General features: G+C 41.2%; 1 protein-coding gene across 9 annotated transcripts in view; it reads right to left on the reverse strand.

Annotated features, from left to right (window-relative positions):
• Positions 1 to 23,432, reverse strand: part of KLF12 (KLF transcription factor 12) — a 240,667-nt gene that overhangs the window by 52,068 nt on the left and 165,167 nt on the right. For 7 of the 9 annotated variants that reach the window (XM_063149434.1, XM_063149436.1, XM_063149432.1 and 4 more), the window contains one exon: positions 11,651 to 11,710. The exons of the other annotated variants lie outside the window; for them this stretch is intronic. In XM_063149434.1, the coding sequence (XP_063005504.1) occupies positions 11,651 to 11,710 (60 nt within the window). The remainder of the gene's footprint in view (positions 1 to 11,650; positions 11,711 to 23,432) is intronic. 9 annotated transcript variants of the gene reach the window in all.

The following is a 23,432-nucleotide window of genomic DNA, read 5'->3' on the forward strand; positions in this document are numbered from 1 at the left end:
CTGGAAAATTATTATTATTATCATTATCACTTATGTGGCACCCAAAAGAGCGTTAGGTACTTCACAAAGTAGTTAAAAAGACAAACTATGTGCTACAAAGGGCTAATACTCAGCGAAACAGTAGAACCACACAGGGCGGAAAAACAGGAGGAGGTGGTATAACAGGAGGAAGTATACAGGTTACAGGAATAACATTAAACAGTTACTAATCTGGGGGACATGAGGTTCAGTGCATGCTGCCTCTTCTTATTCCACACTGAGTTCACAGGAATCCCTGTGACAGGACATTTTGCTAGCGTGCTTTCCAAATCCACTGATTTTTTCTGGAAGTGTTGTTTGCTTGCATGCTAATCTTCATCTTTTTGTCTTTGAAGGTGTTACAAGCTGAAAGCAGATACATTAAAAGTTTTGCAGTTCCAAAGTAAATATGCCTATTAAGGATTCAGCAGCAGCAGCAGCCATGAATTTTGAAACTTTCACTGGTTTTACAGTGATGGCACCATACAGTGACTTTGGGCCAAGTTGTAGTAGGCACAAAGATGCACAGGAGCAGCTCTTTCCCCCACACACTGTACAGTGCACCAACAACCCACACTGAGGGGCTCTGCACACCAGTAAGTGCAGCTGAATGTGCAGTCTATTCCCACTGAAGTGCTATGGTGCTGTGTGAGCCTGCCCCTACTATGCACCTTGGTGTCCCAAGAGCTCTTCCCTCTCTCCTGCCATAGGGATCACAGCACCCTTCACATGCTGAGTGCACTAGGGACAGCCCAGGGAGCAGGCAGAATAGAGGAAGGTGAATTAAAAAAACTGACCAGGAAAAACTACAGTGCTCATTATCAGATCCATCTACCCATGCTAGAACAATGGCCACACAGTTCCCTGCACTCTGGGCAACCACATTCCACCCAGAACAAAGCATGCTGCTGGCGCCTCCAGAATATTAATAATAGTAAGGTATGTACTGCAGCGGGAGTGAGAACCACAAGGGGCAGCGCTCCACGGGGCTGCCATAAGGAATGGATCTGCTCCAGGCTGCCTGCCAAAGGCACTGGAAAACTTGACTTTTCAGAGGCTGCCCAAAGATGCTTTTCTTCTGCCTGCAGTACTCTTTGGAGGGCTTTTGCCCAGACCAGGCTGTACTGTAGCCAAATGCAGGTGGGAAGTATCCCTGCTCACTCTGCAGCTTCTCCACCTGGTACTGCTGCTTCTGGATGGAACAGTCACCAGGATGCCTCAGCACCCTACAGATAAAAGCTTCTGGTTCCATGACATCCTGCCATGCACATGGGGCTTCTCAGAGGTCACTAGAGGCACGGGTGAGTATCTTAGAAAGAAATCACTCCCCCTAGGCCTGCAACCCAAGGAGAAGCAAGTAGCAATGGAGGCTGCCAGAGGGACTATTCAGGTTTGCCCAGGACCCACTGCAAATACAGGGATTACGACGAAGAGAAGAGAAGAGAAGAGAAGAGAAGAGAAGAGAAGAGAAGAGAAGAGAAGAGAAGAGAAGAGAAGAGAAGAGAAGAGAAGAGAAGAGAAGAGAAGAGAAGAGAAGAGAAGAGAAGAGAAGAGAAGAGAAGAGAAGAGAAGAGAAGAGAAGAGAAGAGAAGAGAAGAGAAGAGAAGAGAAGAGAAGAGAAGAGAAGAGAAGAGAAGAGAAGAGAAGAGAAGAGAAGAATAAAGAGAAGAGGAGTTCACAAAATGCTGACAGAAACACCTGACTCCCAGCTAACAGCCTCTTATACCAGAGGTTTTGGTATGGGGCAAAGGCAGCAAACCACCATGGACAAAGGAAAGGACACAAAGGGGAAAAATACTGAGATGATATAAGGATGCAATGGTGCACCCTTTAGCATGGGGAGGCATGTCCAAGGGAAGTGTGTATTCCTGAACAATCTGCTGCCAGTTCGGGTCTGCAGCACCCTTAGGTTTGCACACACACACACACACACACACACATCCCTGAGATGCAATGTATCCCCCACTTCCTCCCCCATCAGCTGGCTGACAAACTGCAGAACAACACAAAGAAAAACCACTGCTGGCTTAGTCAAAAGGATTGCAGACAGATAGCTGCTAGAAGCATTACTAAATATGTTGATGTTTCATAACAGTTTGATCTCACTGCTGTTTGTGTTTCTGGTTTGTGTACAGCAGGAACAGCCAGTCAAGGTGATGCATTTGCTGTGCAGATCTGCAGCAGCACTTTGGTTTCACCGGTGGAACTGACCCAGGCTTCCCAGTTCCCTGCTCCCCACAGCTTCCCCTTGCTCTGGGAATGTGCTGGGGTGCACTGAGAGAGCCCAGCTCCCTACAGAAGTTCACACAGAAAACTGAAACCTTGTCTACATGAAACCTTCAGCTTTCAAACTACTAGCAGTGAGTCCACAGGTGAAAGAAACAATCTGGCTTCCATATATACCGAGCAGAAAGAATCTGAGATACTATCTATTTTTCTAAGGATTAAAGCTAACATGTGTCTATCTCAAAACATCAGCCTGCCTCACAAATACAAACATGCAGTTACAGTTTTCAGGGATACATTATCTCACATCATGGTATATGCCAAGGGGTTAACCTAAGCCTTAGAGGTATGATTTAAAACTGGTTTTGTTAAGCCACTGTCACCTACTAAATATAACTTTGTTTTCATAGGAAAAAAAAAAGTTCTTCAGGAGTTTCTTCTGAGAAAAATAGCTCTTTGAGGCAATCCTGAGGGTTCCTGGAATTTTTTCACATGTTGCAAAAATCATCCTTGTGAAACCCTGCACAGTCATGCCTCCCATCAGTGCTGTCCAGAGAATGCAGAGCTTGTATGGCTCCTGCTCCAGGTGCCCCCAAGCCCTACAGCTTGAGGTAGGTCCTTCCCAACCAGAGTTAACTCTCTGCGCCCAAGTAATTTCCATGTGACTTTGCAAGCTACTCCTTGTAGAGAAAAGCTTAACTAAATGATCACCTCATTCTAAACTAGTTCCTGTACATACAAGAATTCCCGTGAGCTAACACTGAAATTTACTGAAATGCTTACTTTCTTGCACTGGTCAATGGAGTGCATATTACTTTACAGAAGCTAATACAATTTTGTCCCTGTTCCTTACAAAGGACCAGCCACAGTTTCTCCCCAAAAGGGAGCACATCTCTGCACTTACACAGCCTGTATTCTTCCAGAACTCTTTATTACCATTTTCCCTACAGCTGATCTGTTCTGCACAGATTTTCTGCTCAGTATGAGGGGCTGGGGAGGGGGGCATTAATTATACAGCAAGATGGAGCAGAGCCAGGCAGCCCCTCTGGTGCACTGTCTCCTCCACACACAGCCTTCTTCCTGCTGCTCTGCAGCTACAAGGATCACCTGTTGGTCTTGGCACCTTCCCAAGCTGGGGCCTAGCGGAAATGACAGAATCAGCTAGAAATGAAAGCCAGCTCCTATTCCAGCAACCCAAATGAGGGAAATACAAAAACAGATGATGGCAACGTGATCTAGCTGCTGCACGTGAGAGACAAGAGGGGGTGGGGTAAAGGGGTAAATAAAGAACAATTAAATGTTGGACAAAAATCCCAAAACAAATTAAAAAACCAGAAAACCTCCAAAACCACTAAAAGGAAGCTTTTTCCTGCTGTAGTTCTCTTTTCATATTCAGCACAGCAAAAACATTAGGAGAGTTTTTCTCCATCTGAACACCTGCCAACAGGGAAAACTAGCTACCTTGTTCCTGCTCCTGCTGGAGCTGTCAGATGTTTCCATCTCCCAAATGAGAGATGTCAAAGGGATATTCAGGTTCACAGCACAACCAACCTGCTTTTTTCAGGCCAGCTCCTCTCTGTACTGCACGGTGACACACAAGAGGTACCAAGAACTGTGTTGTTGCAATGTGAGCTTATTCCAATACTGTGTAAGGAATTCCCTTCTTCCACAACAGTGCTCAGCAAAACCTTTTATTTGATGTTTGGGTGAGATGCAGTGTTGTGTAGCAGAAAGATTAAACATTACTCGTCTCTCATCTTGGTCTTCTGGGCAGAAAAAGCAGAGAAGTAATCCAACAGAAAAGGTGACCATCACTAATTGTTTAAAACAGAGCAATACTGCCTTTAAAATGATAAAAATACAAGCTAATTGCACACTGCATTTCCACATCTAACTAGTTTCATATGAGCCCTTGAAATCCATATTTACTCAAAGCAGTAACCACCCTAACATCCTAGATCTCTCATCAAATTTCTCTGAACCCTTGAGTTTAGTGACACCATATATATTTAGTCTCTCCAATACCTTAACAGGCTTTAAAAAATGAACTTCTAACTTTTTTTTTAACCCAATAATTTTTAGAAACCATAACAATAAAAGCAGGAAAAACCTAATTCTTAAAAGGAAGTTTATTTCCTCTCCAAAAGCAATGGAATGGGTCCCTAGAGCTCCCTTCTTCCTGAGAAAACACTCTATGAATAATCAATGTAGAGTCCAATTCCTCAACAAGCACTGAGCCTTCAAACACACCCAGCATTCAGCAGTCGCTGTGACTCTGGCCTTTAAACTGTAACACTCTTTGCCTTTCTCTCCCTAGTTTCCCAAGCATTCTTTATTCTTTTCTTTCCAGCAACTAGGTAGGTAAGCAGAAGCAAAATTCGAGCAGTGGGAGCAAGCTGGGGCTAATTTGCACCTTATGAATTATTCAGGCCCTCCTGATTCCTGCACCTGCACTGAGGCAGGAAGCTTGCGAGGAACAGTCATTACTCTTCTCTTGGGTTTGCACAAGCTTGGTTACTGCTCAGACACTTTGTTCTGTAACCAAGGGCTTCAGGTCTTGTACTAAGCAATAGGAATGGGAGAAAAAAAAAACAACTGCATGTCGTCAACCCCCCCTCTCCTGTCTCAAACCCAGGATAATAATTCAACCCTGTTGTGAGACAAATGAATTGTAGGGTGTACGGACTGATGCTGAATTTATCTTACATATGCTAATCCAGATCAGAGCATCAGGAGAGAAAGAGCAAATGGGTGCTTGAGTTGGTCTTGTCAGACATTTACTCAGCTGCATTAAATTGCACATTTAAACTTCTCCCTAGCTCAGTAGGGAGTATTTCACGTGCATCAAGCATGTCACATGCTAACCTGATCATTAAGGCACCTTCTCCCCGGATACACCACAAATAAATTCTCTGCCTGGCATTCTGGCTGACATAAGGGCTGCTAACAGTTTAATACTATTGGAAAAGCCTATATTGTGCTTGCAACAGGGTGGATTTAACAAGCAAACAGGTCTTTTTCATCTCTATCTACTATTATCTTGATAAACAGAATATGACACCTAACTGCAATTCCAGATACAACCCATGAATCTAGAGAGCCATTAGGAACACTTGCAGAGAGCAGATACAAACCAATTAGCACTATGAACATTTTAAGATAATGATATGTTTTTGAGCTAATATGCTAAGGCAAACAGATCTAAAAGTATTACACAAATTCAAAGCAGCAAACACCATCTTTACTGTATCTCATGTCCACAGCTGCACTGAGTATCATTAGGTCTTGTCCTTTATTAACATTGCTGTTCCCAACAAGTTCTCCAGTTAAAAGCTCATCTCATTAATCCTGAACAGCTAAGCATCATGCTTTGATTGATTCAGTAAAACAGATCTGTGGTAACTGATAATGAAACCTCTTTAATCCCCTCTTCCAAAAAAACCAAGTCAAACACGAGCAGTAAGCATTCAGAAAGGTACAGTCAATCCTTATCAAATCTTTGCTTTTCTTCTTTCTATGCCTAAGGAAGTTAATGCATTTTCCTGTCGATGCAGGCTGTGTGATTGGCCTTCTGCTATCCAACAATAGGTACTCTGGCGCTTTTTTAAGGTATTTTAATCGAGCATGTAAACACGTTTTATTCTTTGATGCTCTTTCATTCAGCATCATTAATCCCCAGCATGAAATCAATAGACTTAAAACATTTAATCACGTCAAACGCAACATACAAATCCACAAATGACTTCAGTTCATCACACACACTGAATAGCTTGCAAATTGGAAACTATGCCCCTTTTTGCTTTGGGAATCAGTAAACCCTAAGCTAGTCTTCCACTGAAGCAAACAGATCCTTTCTCCAAGAATCTGTCATTAGGCAAAAAAAAAAAAAGAAAAAAAATTGATAAACAAAACATGGGATTTTCGGTTTGCTCTGTCATCTTTTTTCATCTCTTACAGTCTCACTGGCGTTATGAGAAACCCTTGTTTTACTGCAATCTCTTGACAGTATGCATGTTTAAAAAAAGTTTAAAAACAATTACAGTGACTGGGTTACAGATTGTACTGGAGGTGCAAGAGAATGGGGAAACATATTTGTGGTTGCTTGCTTTCCCTTTTTAACAGCATACATTGTTTCTCTGCTTGACTAGAATGCAAAAGGGATAACAAACCCAGGCACTTAAAAAAAGGAAAAAGAGAATAAGCTCAACATTATAGATGATTATGATTTCCAAAGCCTGCAGGACACAGAAAGTGACAAGAATTGCTTTGATGGGGCAAAAGTTGTGGCTGAGCTGAAAAAAAGGCAGAAACAGGTAAACAGGCAAAAGGAATAGTCTAGGTAATAGAGTAACATCTTTAATTGTACTACATTAAAAAGCTTGCTAATTTCAAAGAAAATCCAGTTTGGAAAGAGGTGAAGTGTGAGAATGGGCATGCTGAAAGCCTGATGTGGGAGGCAGACACCCAAAACCCTGCCTAGGTTCATGATCCCATGCCCACCCACTGTCCCATGAAGAGTCCTACACAGCCTCCTCCAAACCCATGAGGTCCTTCACTATTAGGATGGAGCTTCCCTGGGTACCAACCACTAGGCACATGTCCACACAGACTCATTCTGGTAGCTGTCCATTTTCCACCTACAGGCAGAGCCCTGTCCTGAACTTTCCCATGCCATGTGAAGAAGCCCCAAAAGGCAGGCAGAATGCTGATGGTGGTGGCACAGGCAAGGCGCTGTACTGTAGCCCAGCAGTCAGGTAACTCACCCAGAGAAGGAGCACCACCCCAGGAATAATCTGGCTATGCAGATGCAGGACCTTCTGCCTAAGTGTCCATGGAAGTGAGGGTACTCTGTAATCAGGAATGCAAGACCCACAAGGCTAAAAGGTTGGGCAGAAAAGGGGGATCCTGGCTCCATACTGGAAATCTGGACACTAAGCATCTAGAGGAGAACAATGAAAGGTCTGTTTCAGTATCCACAGCTGTTTCTGGCCCATTGTTGCTTCAGGGAAGGGAGCCTACAGTCCCAGTCCTGTCCATGCTCAGACAAGGATACAGATTCTTCTTACCCACTCTCCTTCCCCATCCCATAACTTCTGTGTTCCTATTTATACAGCTGTCCATATTCAGCAAGAAGACAGATGACACTCCCCTGCTCCCCTCATATCTTATCTGATTAGGCCTGCACCAAGGATCCCAATGAGATCAACTTGTGCTCAGAACCTACACCTCAGGTCTCCCAGTCTGTTGATGAGCTAATTAATGAAGCTCATCTGCAAAAGTGGCAGAATTGCTGTTGCAGCTCCCAGTTTGCTTGACAAAAGACTCATCTCTCCTCCATTATAATCCAGAAAGGGCTACAGAGACTACCTCTGAGGGAAAACAACGGTTTTATTTCCGAGTGGTTCTCTATACAGTCCATAATGATTGATCTGATGTAACTGGGCCGTGTTTCCAGAGATGCACTTACATTCCCTAGGCCACTAAAGTACACACCTAAACTAGATGGGTAAGGGCTCCTTTTTGGTTGTTCCTGGGACATTGAATTCCCTCTAGTGACTATAATGAGGAATTCAAGTGCTTTTCCTCAGAGGTCAGCTCAACCTGCAAAGCTTAACCTTGATATACAGGTAGAAGTTTCATTTCACAGTGAAGCACAAGCACTCCTCATTCAAGCATTAATAAACTTTTCTGAGAGTGTAACAGAGGTATCAGTGCCTCTAGTGTAGCACAACATAGTCCCACTCTAGTTGAGAGAGGGAATGAAAATTTCGTAATAGGTATGACTAATCTGAATTTTACTCTAAGTATACAGAGTGTAAGTGACCTCTTGATTTTGCAGTTTCTCCCATTGAAAGTAATGTTTATGCACTGAGCTGCATGAAGGAAAATATGTAGATTAGGGCATTTCTTCAAATGCTTTGCCTATCCTAGATGCATTAATTTTTCATTACCTCATTTATGGAAAGAAACCCCCAAAAAACAAAACAACAACAAACTAAGAAAAAAAGCCCAATAAAAAACCGGAAGTAAAACTGTGAAATGAGGACATTCCAAATCTGGCAAAGAGAAGATCAAGCATTTTCTGCTGGCAGTGCACTTAATTATTACCAGTCCTATTTATTATCATCATCATCATTATTCTTTATCCTGTTCTTTAAAAAATGATCCAGACTACCTCTGCAAATGTGTGGGGTTTTTTTCTGTTTGACAGACGCTAGATTCACTTTTGGCTGAAAGCAATCAAAGTTTAGACACAAGAAATACATCCTTTAAAGCCTGTGCCCTTCAGTTAACAATTTGGTCCTGGAGATGAATTGCAAGTAGAGACTTGGGCCTGAACAATCTTACTAACTAATGGGAATGCTAACAAGTAAAGCAATGTACTCTGCACTGCAATGCTTCTTTTCTCTTTGAACTCATGACAAATGAGAAGGACTGCTTCGAATTAGTCTTACAATTGTCAGCAATACAACAGACCACTGCGAACGTTCATCTTTGAACAGTGGAGAGTCACAGTGAACTGAGGTGAAAATGGTGTCCAGCAGAGCAATTCAGATCAGGAAAGCCATCCAACTCCAAAGCAGCTCGACCTGAACACAGCCCCAGAGACAGTGCCACAGCTGCCAGCTAGACAGTAGCCAAGAAGTTAGCAGAGGTGCAAGCCAAGAAGCCAGCCATGAGCCCATGTGCCAATGCAGGGAAGCTGTATTCCAGAATTTGGCATCTGGGTCCTCCAGCTGCCAAACATCTCCCATCTGGCTGAGCCTGTGGACGAGGTGTTAAAAAGAGGATCAGGGAAGATTATACAAGAGCTAAAGCAGTACCCTTAGCAAGACAGCAAAGATGAAGAGGCACATTGTGCCCCCAACATGTGAAACTCACACACATTATCACTTTGTTCCCAGTGGATCAGAGGAGGCAGTCTGGAAAACGCTCCAGGTTTTAGAGGAAATGAACAGTTAGATGTGCATGAACTGAGGCAACTGTCACAGCCTCTGGCCATCCACAGAGGTCAGCAGATGCAGATTTGCGTGGAATTGGTTTGGAGTAAAACGTGCAACTCTTAGTAGATTTGATGAACCCAATAAGAAAAATTAGGAAAAAAACCACTACAAAAATGTTTCTTCAAGACTTTGTGATCCACTCTATTCCTCCGTCATAACAAAGAAATTGAAGTATCAAATTCTGTACTTTCCTAACTGGAATACCATACTTCCTGGTGTAATTTTATGAAATTATAACTTTCTTTCAATTTAGTGGAAAAAGATAAGTTTAGTAATACCAAGTTGAAAAATACCCAAAACTACGTATTTTTCATTACCTCATGAAATGTAGGCATGAAATTTAATTCAAATGAAATATATCCACTTACATAGCTGCATTTAACTGCAGCAGAATTCACTTCTGACAAGCATTTACTGCTCCCAAACCCCAGCAGTGCCATATCCCAATGGGACGGACCAGCTGTGAGGAAGACTCCTAGCACTGTCAGCAGTTTCAAGTGCACCATAAGAATTCATATTTTCAAATAATGCACTGACTTCGATGTTAATCTAATTGATCTTACTTCCACCTTTCAATCTACAGGTAAGTCCACATGGCCCAAATGAGGTTTGACAGATGTGTCATCTTGATCAATTTGGTTCTTTATTTTAAAAACACCTAACTCCCCCCCAGCTCTCTTCCAAATTTCTGCTTTCATTAGAACCTATTTGTCTTGCCAAATGTTACCTTTCAGACTCATCTTGCTCCAGTCAGAGCACATCAACTTTCAGCAGTTTAGAACTGCTGTATGAGACGACAACCATCTTCACCAACATCTAACCACGCATGTTTTTCACGGGGCCTCATTAGTAGGATCTCATATTCATTACTATAGTATGTAAATACCAAATAAATTCATGAGGGATTTTTAAAGCAAAATACTGACAACATCAACAAAGAGCAAAAAATTAACAACATAAGTGTCCTTCTTGAAAATGCTTCTTGCAGAATAGAAGCCAACATGCAAAATGTTATATAGTTAATTTAATGCCAACTAAAGAAGCCTGCATTAAAAACTGTATCTGAAATATGCGTATGTTTTCGAAGCACAACATTTTGAGAGACTAGCAGGCTCGTCAGAACAATTCCTGACATTGCACCGATAATACAATCAGATCAAAGAACATTCTAGGGATTTTTAAAAATAAATGTATAGTTTCAATTTCATAGCAAAGGAAACCTTGAAAGAGTTGTATTAGCTCTAACAGAGAAATTGCTCCTGCTGCTACTTTGAAAATGTTCAAGCAATAAGATCCTGCAAATTTTTAATATAAATATACCAGTTGTAGTGTAATTAACTGCAAATTGGAGATAGGAGTAGTCTTGAGGAATGACTTCTGTATTTGACTACTCATTAGCAATTTGAAAGTGTAATTGCTCTTAAACATGCTTTCTTCCTAATTTTATTATGAAGCTTAGCTGTACTTATAAATGTGAAGAATTTGATTTATTCTGGAACATACTTGCTTATATTGAATGTGTGAAGTTGTTTTTTCTTCTGTACTCCACAGACAGAAGGAACACATGTCACTAAGAGCAGACAGAGCAGCGAGCTGATGGGTTTACACTTGCCCCATAATAAACACAACTCCAAAGGAACCTTCAGAGGGGTGCACAAAACAAACAAAAGCAGGGAGGAGGACAGGCAGGCAAGCAAGCACACTGAGAGTGGACATTTCACTGCATACTGCTTTAAAACCCACTAAAGCAACAGCCATGAGTCCCACAAAATCAGGAACCCTACCAACTTTGGTACATCCTTCTGTCCTTTGACATCATTTCTACCTGGGCAAGTGGGGTGAGCCTGAGGGCCCTTATGGTATCAAAACACTTGCTGATGCCTCCCAGTCACCCCCTGCCACTGGACTGGCATGTAAACCCTGCGCCATCCATCTACTAGGAACATTACATAGGAAGGTCTCAAAATTGTGCCCTCCTTGAAGTAAAATCAAGGAGATGTTTGCAAAGAGCTCTACCTACATTCTGCAGCTTTGCTTCACGGTAATTGGCAGTGATCCACTATAACATGAGCTACATTGATGCACATTAACTTCGTTACTCAAATTCAGCAGACTACTTTGAACACTTTAATCTATATTATTAAACATCAGAAAATGTATTTTCTATTCTTATATTTTAAACACCATGATTTATTTAAAAAAAATTAAAAATTGCAGCTTTCCCACCACCCTCTTGAGCCCCAAGATAAAAAAAGCAATTGCAAAACTCAACTTCAGATCTTGCCTAGCCCCACATACCCCCCAGTCATGACATAAAGAGGGAAAGAAACCTGAAAAGCACTGCTACTAGACTTCATCAATAAAACAGAATATTATATAATACACAATAAAATGCTTCATACCTGGAGTTGAAAAAACGAAAAGGGTTAACAGCTGACCTGGCACAGCCCCACATGCTCTCTCTGGAAATTGAACACAGACAATTAGGAATTTTAAGTTACCCCAAATAATCGAAGGGGACTTAGACAAGCTTGAGGAACACTTACTGCAGAGTAAGTAAGGCACACAGCCTCAGTGTGGAAGACACTTTAGGATTTCCCCATTCACTCAAAACTCTCCTCAAACTGAATTTGCTCTGTAGATGCCCCATCTAATGGTAAGTAATTAGGAGCTCTGTGATTAATTTTCATGGCAGCAAAGTCAAAGCTTAAGGACGCACATGTCACTCAGTGGTAATTCCAGATCATGATCTATCATTTTTCTTATTAAAAAATCATCAGCAACAAAGAGGTAAACTCTAATGAGAATCTACAGCACGCAGACATTGCATGAAGTGGCTGCAGTGAAGGTCTGCTCCCAGAATTCTGCTGTATCAGTAATATTATTCCCACACAAAAGCAAAAAACTTAGGCTTTAACATTTTTACTTAGAACTGGGACTCCAGGGAAAATATACAATCTTCTAAAATACCATTTTGAATAATGAACAACACCCATATACAGTGCCATAGCTGTACAAACTCCTATGCTGGTTGAGATTTGGACTACGTGAAATGTTCCTTTTCACTGACAAATTCTGATCTACTGCATGTGCAAATAAGAAGCTCCATGCAGATGGTTTTTGGAAAAAGTTCCACCAAGTTAGGGGAAAAAAAAAAAAAAAACAACAAACCTGCAGAAAGCCAAGAACATGAACAAGCCCCTTTGGTCCTTCTGTTTGTGGTTCAGACCTCAAATGTACTGTGAAAGTAGTCTGAGGCCAATGCCCAAGAAACTAGCAAAAATATTAGAGTAACAATATGAATAATAAAAAGCTCAAGCACACTAGCAGTTGAATGTATTTGCACTGAAAATGTTTTGCATCTTTTATAATGCTCAATTAAAATATCCAGGTTGGCATAGGAACTGTTGAAAGTGAAAAGGAAATTTTCAGAACAACTTTGCTTCATTTATATAATTGCATTTTCCATTGGCCCTTGGAAACCTACTAACAATCCATTTTCTCTCAAAATTTTGCACTGAATGCTTTGAACCTGTCACACTTCCCTGCTTCAAGTCTACAGTAAATAATGGCTTTCTTTACTGTTTTTGCCATTTGTTAGATGTTAAATTTTTGTTAATGACACACATATGGTATGCAAATGACAAAATGACATACAGAGTTTTTGTAGTGTAAGTTTTTAGCTCTATCACTGCCTAACACTGTTTTGGTTTTTTCCACACTCCATGTAAGTCTTTTCCTTCTCAGAAATATGTATCAGGTACTTGTCTCACTGTCTCAAATAGGTACAAATTTTATTTTACAACTGTGTCAGTACCTAATCAAAGAGCACTGTGACAAAATCTCCCCTGCCCCATCAGCCCTCAACTGAAAACAATATGCAATGGAAAAAATGGTTACTGGAAACCATTTAGACCAATGGTTGTCTTCCATGTCAATTAATTTACAATCATCTCTGTGTCTCACTGGAAAATCATTTATTTGCACAGGTGATATAAACATCAATACATTACCTGGAAGTCATAACTCTACATTTTAGACATTCCTTTTCATAAAGTTCCCTTTTTAACAACTAAGCAACAGGGCAGCCCAAAATACAGTTGCTGAGGTTAAGTATATGCATGTTGAGTTTTCGACAGTGGGAAATTTAGCAGATAGCTAAAACTCTGTTTAGAACCTATAGGATCCAGGCACTGAAAAAAAAGACACTCATCCAAACAACCTCACTGAAACCTTAAATTTACCATGGCTCCTTTCTGTTTGGTGTGAAAGCCAAAGGGCTGTGGCCTCTCACCCTGCCCCTTCTGCAATCCAGAAACCATGGAGAGAAATACCTAATCCTTGCCTCTGGAACTTCAAGCTTATCTGTGCTACGAAAATGGCTAAAACACATCTCAGACCATGTAATCAGCTTAAAAAAGGATCTGTAACGGTCACTTCCCAATCCAAAATGCAAGTGTAGAATAAAGAAGAAAAAAAGGACCACTCCTAGGTATCTTTTGCACACAAATGTAGGTATCTGGCCTCCTGAGTTAGTGCTCTAACACCAGGCTTTTATGCCATGGGTGGGTGGCTGCATCACTGCTGGCTGTCACATTTTCACACAGAGAGATGGCCAATGGGAAGAGGACAGCACACTCTGGGTGCTACAGAAGGCAGAAACAGGTAAGCTCAGAACTTGATCTCTTCATTTCCACAATGGAAAGTTGGGAATGTGAGCTGCTCTTGTTTTTTTTTTCCAAACTACTTTAATGAACTACAGTTCAGAAGCCCAAGCTCCAAAGAGAGCAGAAACAACTCATAGCCAAGTACCCATCCAGGATGTAAGTAGAGACATCTCTAGGAAGCTGACTGCCCTGCCCACTGAACTTCAAAGCCTTTAATTCTTTGTTGATTATACCGCGGGAGCGTTAATGCCTTGTGCAGGTGCTCTGCCACAGTGCTGGAGCCAACCACCTATTTCAGAAGCTCACAACACCTCCATCAGACCTCCCCTAAGGCAGAAAATCTGCATCTTGTCTCAACTGCCTGTGCTGCTGCGGCTCATCTTGGTCCTGGGTACCTGCAGTGCTTCATGTGTGTTACAAGCATTTGGGGATAGCGGAACCTCTATGTGATGCAATATATTGGCAAGGATGTACCTGTTACAGAATTGCATGTGCTTGTAGTTCCTCTCAAGCAAAAGGAGAACCACTTTCTGTTATTCTGACTATAGGAATGGCAAAAGATCTCAGAAATCATGTGGTGATACAGACAGCCGAGCAGTTCTGAAGTGGAAAAATGGAGTGCAAAAGGAATCAACTTGTTCAGCTTGGTAAATAATTTTCAGCAAACAATTTGTTATACAACATTACTCTATTATTGTGCTTTTGAAACTTTTATGACTGAGGTTTTGGTCATTATTATAGTTCCTCCTGTGAACTTATTTATCAATGGTTTGACTCTTTGGCCCTGACAAGCAACTGATTATAGAAACAGCAGTGCTCATCAGTTCTTAAGAGAAATACCATGGTGACTTATATGTCTATCTGACAGCCCTGTGTGTCCCTGATTTATCATGCATTATCCCAGCACTATGCTAAATATTGTACTTTTCATGCAAATAATTGAGGTACACATTTTGACAAGACTGGGACTGCTGACTTTTAATGAGTACATAAACCAAGTATTTCTTTTACAGCCTGATGTGAGCTTCGGGTGATTTCCAGGTTAATTTATTTTTCAGGCTCTGTTTGCAGTGCTGGGCTCTTCAGCCAGCAGCAGATCCTGTCCACAGCCCCTGAGGTGAGCCCTTTCTAGGGCAGCCTCCGGCCTCAGTGCCTGCCAGCCTGCTCCATGCCCCCTTGAGCTAGCAACACAGGCTAGACAAGAGAGCTCTGCCAGTTCTGCCTCCTCTGATCCACCCTGGTCTCTCCCTTATTTTCTGCCTGCCTCAGCTTTCTTACTTCCTTGCACTGCTTTATCCTCTGGCAACTCAGTACATTTCGCAAGGATAAATAAAGAAAAATATGACCCAGAACCTCATGCTTGACACATCTTTGGTCACTGCTCTAATGATGGAGGTGCAGAGTTTGACTCTGAAACCTGTGACTCTGATTACTCCAGGCTTAGATACTATAATATCAGCCATTGTGCTGCTTTACTCCTTGTTTCAGCCTTCAATTACTTTATTTTGACTAGAGTAATTTCATGTGTGTGGTGGCCATGAGGTCCAAGTATCCTTTCTGTGATGTATTCAGAATAGTAATGCTCATGTTCTAAGTCACATGCACAGGGACAGTGCCACCTCCTTGGCACACAGGCTCAACACAAAAAAACCCTCTCTTCATATCCATCATCCAAGAGCTTCCATTCCCTCTTCTTTTATCTCCAGCATAAAAAGAACTTGCTGTGAGAAATGAGGTTGTGGTGAAATCACTTCTAGTCAAAGAGGATTTAACTAACAGATGGGGAAACCTACCACAATCTTTTCACATTATGCAGGAGAAAGGAAAATGGCAGGAAAAAAAAAGTAGGTTAGGTTTTTTATTCCTGTATTTACATGGTCATTCAATTATGCCTTGCCAACAGTGTTCCCCTCTTAACAGTTCCCTTCTTTACATGCAGTTTACATACCCATGACCTACACAACTTCTGTGGTTTTGCATGCATTGACGTCAACACTCAGGACAGTATTTCCATAAATCAGTGTAAGCACTGCTATTAAGATTTAATTGTGCTGCATGTAAGTCTGTCAAAATCACAGAACTGCCTTATGGAAAAGGAAAGATAAAAACTTATCTAATCTAGATAATGAAACAAGAAGTAATTTTGGCTCAAGTGACAGCAGAGGACAATGCTCTTTCTTTTTCTTATCAGTAAATCAAAGTAGCAGTTTGCTGAGGAAGTTTTATTGTGGCTTTTCCTGCCAGTGTTCTGCTATCCAATCCACACCTATGAGTATTTGTTATAGCTCTAAATTTCTTCAGGCAGTCGGCTCTGCCCCTGCTTTCTGTGCTGATTTGAAAGACAAAACATAAAAAGCTGAATAACGAATCACTGGGGAAAGAGATGCCAAACAGGTGTACAAACTGCTAACTGGGTAGTAGTAACTCATCATGTTATTTATAATTCATTCTTTGGAGTCACGCTCTTCAAGCAATTACAGAATGCCTGCCTCACTATCCATAAAATGCATTTCACATATCTAACCACTAATGACTTGAGCTTCACTCTGGAGCAACACATTTTAGTGGATTAAGCATGGGAGCAAGAGGCAGATGTACCTGATCCCAACTCATTCTCTCCTTGCCTGCATGGCCTTGAGCAAGTCACTAACCTGTGGATAATTATAATATGTGAACACACAGGGGACCTGTAAAATTTAATTAGTTAATGTTTGCAAAGCACTCCAAAGACAAAAAATGCTTTATGAATGATAATCACACGCTATTGTTTCATGGCATTTTATTCCAAAGCATGTTTGTGTAAACATGTTTAGAAATGTAAAATTCCAGTAATAGCAAAGTTTGACAACTACCTCAAAATGATTGGCACTTCTTAGACTAAAATTTAAATTAATTAACAAATTTAACTTATGTTAAGAAGACATATGTGAATTCAATACAGACACTAAACTGAAGCTGGGAAACAAGATCTTTGAAAGTTTCTTTGTGACAGATAAAGGAAATTAAAGAGAAGGTATCAATGAACCAATACATGTAACTCTTTCACTGCAAGATAATGGTGCCCCAAACAGCCTAAGTGTTGAGTTACTTTTCTTTTCTTTAGAATCCAGACTTCTGTTAGTTTCAGGACTAACCATCAGAGCAAACAAAGGTCATGGCAAACAGAAACAGGATTTTGGACTTTAACAGAACCAGGATTCCTTAGTTCTTCAAGCTTATAATGCAATTAATTTAAATATTTCTCTCAAAAGAAAAAAAATTACTCCTAGCAATGGTATGGTAAAAGCTCTAGAATGACCTACTCAACAGTCATGGAAACTTATTCTTATAGAGGAGACAGGAAGATATGATTTTATGTAGATCAAGGTAAAAGCACTCATATTTTCAAATTAGCTTTCTTCGGGGAACAACTGCCAATACCCCAATCTCCTGACACACTTCCATTCAAGCAACACAGCCCTTTCAAAGCAGGAAGTGATGTTAATTTCTCTGCAGAAGCTGGTTTTGATTTACAGTTGCCATACACCTAGCCCTTGTTTCTAATGATCTTTGGCTGATGGGGAATCTTGTTATTCTGGCAAAAGGCTTTGGGACATATAACAGAAAATTTTCATAGCAAAAAATCCCAGTGCATGCACAGGATGGCATCCTTTGATTTTACTGCCCAACTGTCCTTTTGTCAAACATCACATATTTTAAAAAAGGAACCTTTTTAGAACAATAGGTGTTTATTGGATTATTGAAACACCAGGTTCATACTTTGTGCCTAAAGAGCAATTGCCAACGGTATATAGGTCTTTCAAGCTCTTGAAGTCCTTAATAAGGGCTTCAGGCCAATTCATTTTTATAAACAAACAGATGTTTCTGAGTATTCAGATTTTGCTAGGAATAGCTTTATAAAATGCTATATAGACCCACCATATAAGAAGTCAGTACTTCTTCAAAAAGCTGTCTGAACAGCATGTAGGGAGTGCACATAGGTAGGAGAAACCACACCTGTAACAGTTGGGGCAGGTCAAATTTAGATGTACTAGGTTCAGCTTCTTCTCAACCCACAGATTTCCAGCACAGCCTTACGAAATAACACAGAGGGGGTTTCCTCATAAATAACTTCAGCAATGTAAACTTTTATCACTCTCTAAATCACCTGTCCAGGTTTCTTTACAGCTGCTGGGGAAGACAGATACCTTTTGAAAGGTAGATGAGCATAACAGGTAACATGATTAGACCTAGAAATATCTCTCCACTAAAGGAATCCACAATACTTGAGCCTAACTTTTAGATATTTTGCATTGTGAGAGATGAACTTTGCTGCAAGGTAATGTCCAAATTGGACAGTCCAGCACTACCAGAGGGTGCCTAAGGTAGCTGAGACACAGTACACTGCCAGCTCAGCAGTGCCCTTGGCTCAGCAGCCAGCATCCAAGCCAGCAACAGTTTTCACTGCAGAAACCTCTTCTTTTCTGCCACAGGATACTTACTTGGGACTGCTGACAAAAAATAAAACAAAACTAGAACAGAAACATCCCTGAAATAATGACACAGTGGGGGCACCAACCATAACACAGATGCCTTGCAGGGCTCTATGTCACTACTGTCTCTCACTCACGTATCTGCACAAACGCCTCTCAATACTTTTAGCAAGTCAGTTCAGTTTGCAGAATAACTCGGGGGAGGCCAAGGAGGAGCCTCACCATGTTCCAGCCTCTGGGGAGGTCAGAGGCCCATAGACAGTTCTTTCTGAGTGTGTGGTCCAATTTCCCTGCAATTGCAGCAACTATGTAATCTTCTGCTCTAAAGTCTTGCTGCAATCGAAAAATGCATCCCAGACTTGGGTACTCTTCATGAGACAAGTAAAATTGAAATTGATATATCCCCACAACTTCACTTCAAACCAATTAGTGTTCTCCAGTGGAAAAAAAAAACAACCTTTATTAAGGAATCCTGGATGAGCACTAGCCAATTTTCCATATGCAAAATCACCACTCAGTTGTGTGCCAGTTTTAAAATGAGCACGGGCAGATGTACCAGAGAAGAGGGAAGCAAAGTTCACACAAACACTGCTGAAACATCCTCCCTTATGGTTTTTGGAGACTCTGGACAAAGTATTTTGTCTGCAAGTGGAAGGAAAAAATTAGGTGAAAGTTCCCTATAATGAATAGCTCAACAGTAGTAATGATTGCGACCAAAGCAGGAAAACAAACTAAAACAAAATGTAGAAAATGAACGGCTGATGGCAATAAAGATACAAACTTCTAAAGAGATAAAAATAAACCGCAGAAGTTGGTTTACAAAGAAGAAGAGGAGGGAGAAAAAAAGATATTTAGGAAAAATAAATCAGATTTGAAAAGCATGTACTAATTTAAGAGAGTACATTGGTATGGTGGCTATACTGTCTGTCTGTTGTGGAGTCTCCTTTTTGCTTCTGCAGTATCCAAAACTAACTCTTACTGTACTGCAGTAACAGATGCCAGAGAAGTTAAAAATAAAGTAAGATGATCCCATTACCACCAATGTATCAATCACATAAAGTAGCCAAAGAGAACAGGGGCAGGGTCCCTAATCTCATTTTCATACAAGCACCCCGAAGCACCCAGTTCAGCCTAAAGAGGAATTCGTGTTAAAGGTCAGAGCAGTCATACAAATGACAAATTCCATCTCTGTGAATTAACTGCAGCTATAACTACAAGTAGACAGGATTTCCTCTCTGAAACTTCTGTCTCTCCCTTACTCCAGAAAAACAATACACTATCTGAAGCATCATCAGTTTATATGTACAGTTCCTCTTTTCCTTGACATTTGAAAGAAAACATGGTTCCATCAAAGGAGTTTTCTCCACTTACAACACCTAAGGAGAAAAGTAGCCCTGAGAGAAAGAAGTTCTGCACCTTTGGATTTTTACCAACATACTGGTCAAAAGTTCCTACTAAAAATCACCTTCTGCCTCTCCTGCTTCTGCCCTCAGTTTCTGTAAGTAGGAGAACTTAAATTATGCATATTCAAGGAGGGGAGAGCTGCATGCTGCAAAATATTATATTTCACCACACAAGTGTGCAGGAAATAAGGAGATGAATGCTCTGTTCAGGTTTGCATTAGTATGTGCCATGGAGGTGGTTCTTGAGGCCATCCTGCATCAGTTCTGCCTAGGGATGGAAAGGCTGCCAGGCTGAGGGAACAGCATGCTGCCTCTGTGAGGGACCCTAAAAAAGTTTTACTGGTCTTCGAGAGGTTGACTAATGCCTTCTCCTCCCTTGGCTTCATAAAGATTTCTGGAGTGTATCTGAGACTTGGTTCTGAATATATGATGCTATTCTTGCTGTGTAATAAGCATCAGTGGTGTCAGGCACATAGAGGCAAATCTGCTCTTTGTTAGATGTTACATGTCAAAATGAGTTTGTAAAACATGCCACAGAAAGGATGAAATGCTGCTTACAATGCAAAGCCCACTGAAATCTACATAATGTTGCAATATTTATTATCAGTCAGAGTGTATTATCTGAGATTAATAAACAATTCTTAGCCCGTATTTTGTAAGACACAGCAATTTCCATAAACCACACATAAACCAGTCACAGGAAGAATTTTCACTGAAGCACCCTGCTTGAAATAATGACTTTATTTATCTATAATTTTACATTATTGATTGGGTTTGTTGAACTGAAAGAGAACCGCGAACTCATTCCAAAAGAACTACTGAGAAAGAAGTCTGGAAGCTCAGCCAACATAAAGCTTGCAGCAAGAATGCAATTTTCCTGAGAAAATATTGTCATACTTGGTCACTTTACAAATATGCAAGGAAATTACATTCTGTTTGTGTAAATAAGAACTAATGTCAAACATGTGGCTCTTAGTGTTTCATTGTCACAATTTTTATTCTTAAGAATTTTGTTCCTGTAAGACTACAGTGGACCCAAAACAAAGCAGCAACATAGGTGGATGCCACCCAGTTTAAGAGGACATGAAAAGCAAAGCTTTCAAGTAGGCATTCGAAACTGTCCAATCAAGTGTCATTTCCAAACCAACAAGCTTAAAAATGGCTGTATTAAAACAACAGTTTCTCCCCAAAAACTGACAAGCTGATTTCCCTTTGGTGCAAAGGTGGCAGACTGAGATGCAAGGGAAGATGCAGGAGCATTCAGGACAGCGCTGCCACTCCCAGTTTCTGGCGCAGCAGCTCCCCAGGCAGGGATTGCCGTGGCCTCCCCTGGCACCAGGGATGTGCAGTGCTGACGTGTGTCCCAGGCAGCTGCTGCACCACCCCTGGGCCACGGAGAGCAACGGGAGCTCACAGCCTGGAGTGTCTCTCTGCCCCTGAATTAGCTCCAACAGGGCACAGGGATTGCTGCCAGCCCTATGCAGGGAGTGAGGTACCTGCCTGGGATGCAGATAGCGACACAGGCAAGATCAGTCCTGAGCCCCACAGACTGCACACAGGGAAAGGCAAGAGGCAAGGAAAGGCAGGGCACTGAGGCAATCCTTCACAGCCCCACATGCTGTGTGAGGGGCTCTACAGCATCAACCCAAAGCAAATGCCCACTACCAGATTCTGAAAGCCCCAGAGTCTGAACCCCCTTACTGCTTTCAAGAGAATAGGTGGCAGTAGGCAAATATATATGCATATATTTATATCCATAAGCCTTATGCAAAATAATTTAAAACATGCCTGAAAAACAAGCAGGAAAAGATCAGCTGCTGTCTCACACCCGCTACCAAGCACCTAAAAATTGGTATGGTGTTTAACAAAGACAAGACTGTAAAACACCAGTTGGTACTAAAGAAAAGGATGCTCCCATCACTTTGGAAGTCCTGCCATGTAGTTCCCAGCCACTCTCTGCAAGAAGTTATTTTTTTGGCAATTACTGACCAGAAAGAGCTCACAAGCTCACTTTGAACAAGACACTCTGTGGGACAGTCATCCAGACTCGAGGGCCAGCCTGCCTCCCTCAGGCACTAAGCTTTGACCTACGCTTCACTGGCTGCTGAAGAGCCTTTCTGTGCATGTCCCTAGGCTGCCCGGTTATTCAGCAGAACAGTAGGTGCCTTTCCACATCCTCAGAGGAAATTCCTGTCTGCTAAGTGTAGATGCTGAAATTGAGCACACAGGATCTCCCTCTGGAAGACTTCAGAGGCACTTTCCTCTCTGCAACAAGGCTATGTAGAATGAGAGTTTCTTTTTCAGCGGACTCCTTTGCTAAACATCTAATATTAAGGTACATATTAAATGCCTAAAATCAAAATAAAGCCTGCCCTGTAGAGCACAATATTGCAGACCAAGTAAGAAATAGACTGAGTGCAGTTAGCATGAAGTGCCAAAACTCCTTTTCAACTCAGCAACTGTATGTGTGGAGTCTGTGACTGAGAATGAAGTAAAGATGACAAATTGCAGATCACAGTCAAATTAGATTTTCCTAATGGGGCTTTTGAAATAAACTAACAGATTACTGTTTAAATAAAACCTGTAACAAGAACAAGTTGATGTTATATTATTAAATTTCTTAATTTGATTCTTAAGCTCCAGAGTCAGTCAAGTAATACTCAACATATTTACCTTCACAAACTGTGAAATGCATTGCACAAAAGCTAAAAAAGCTTCCCATGGTTTGACCAATTCTCTAAGTGTTCAAGCAATATCCATCATGGAGAACAGTATCTGCCTGCCAGTCATATATTAAAATTATCTGCTAGTGCTCCATACTTCCTTTGTTCAGTAATTAGACCGTGCAAAATAATTTACTGCAAAATCGTGACACATTGTTTTATTTTTCTGGCTTACTATGTGTGCTATAAATTGAGAAAAAATACTTAGCACTTCGGGGCCTGCTGTTGTGACTAGAAAATTGAAAATACATATGGGACCTGTCTATCAAGCAATAGCCTCACTGGCAAAGAAACTCTCCCCTCCTTTATCACTGTTAGAAAGGGAGCCTGGTAATCACAGAACCAACACCTTGTCTTGCCTTGCTCACAAACACCTCTCTCTCTGCTTAAGGAGAATATCAGTCTGAGATTCACAGTTATGGTGCTTGGCTGACAGAAGAGGTAGTACATGTCTGGCAAAAAAAACCCCAAAGGCAGTAACTCCCCAAACATGGCTTAGCTCTTTTAGCTGCTGATGTCCAGGAAAACAAAGCAAAACATTTTTAGATACCATATTAAGACATTTAAAATGCATCTATAATAACTTATACAATAGCAATGTCTAATGGCCTTAATTACACCCATTTTTATTTCATAATGTCCAGAATGCCCATATTTTGAACCTCTCAGATAAAGTAACATTTTTTGTGGGTCTAGCACAGGCTTCAGTGCCTGGAGGCTCTAGTTCTATTTCCAGCTCGGCTTCAGACCAACAGGGTGACCTTTACGCGTAACCTCATTTTCCTCACCTATAAAATTGGGATATTAATACTTATTTACCTCACAGTTGGTTCCCTTCCAGCTGCTACAGTGACTGACCAACCTCATGCATCTACAGAATTGCAAATGTTCGTGATAAACTGCTTCCTTCTTTTCAAAC

Source organism: Melospiza melodia, chromosome 2 (genome assembly GCF_035770615.1).
Source record: "Melospiza melodia melodia isolate bMelMel2 chromosome 2, bMelMel2.pri, whole genome shotgun sequence".
NCBI classification, from domain to species: domain Eukaryota; kingdom Metazoa; phylum Chordata; class Aves; order Passeriformes; family Passerellidae; genus Melospiza; species Melospiza melodia.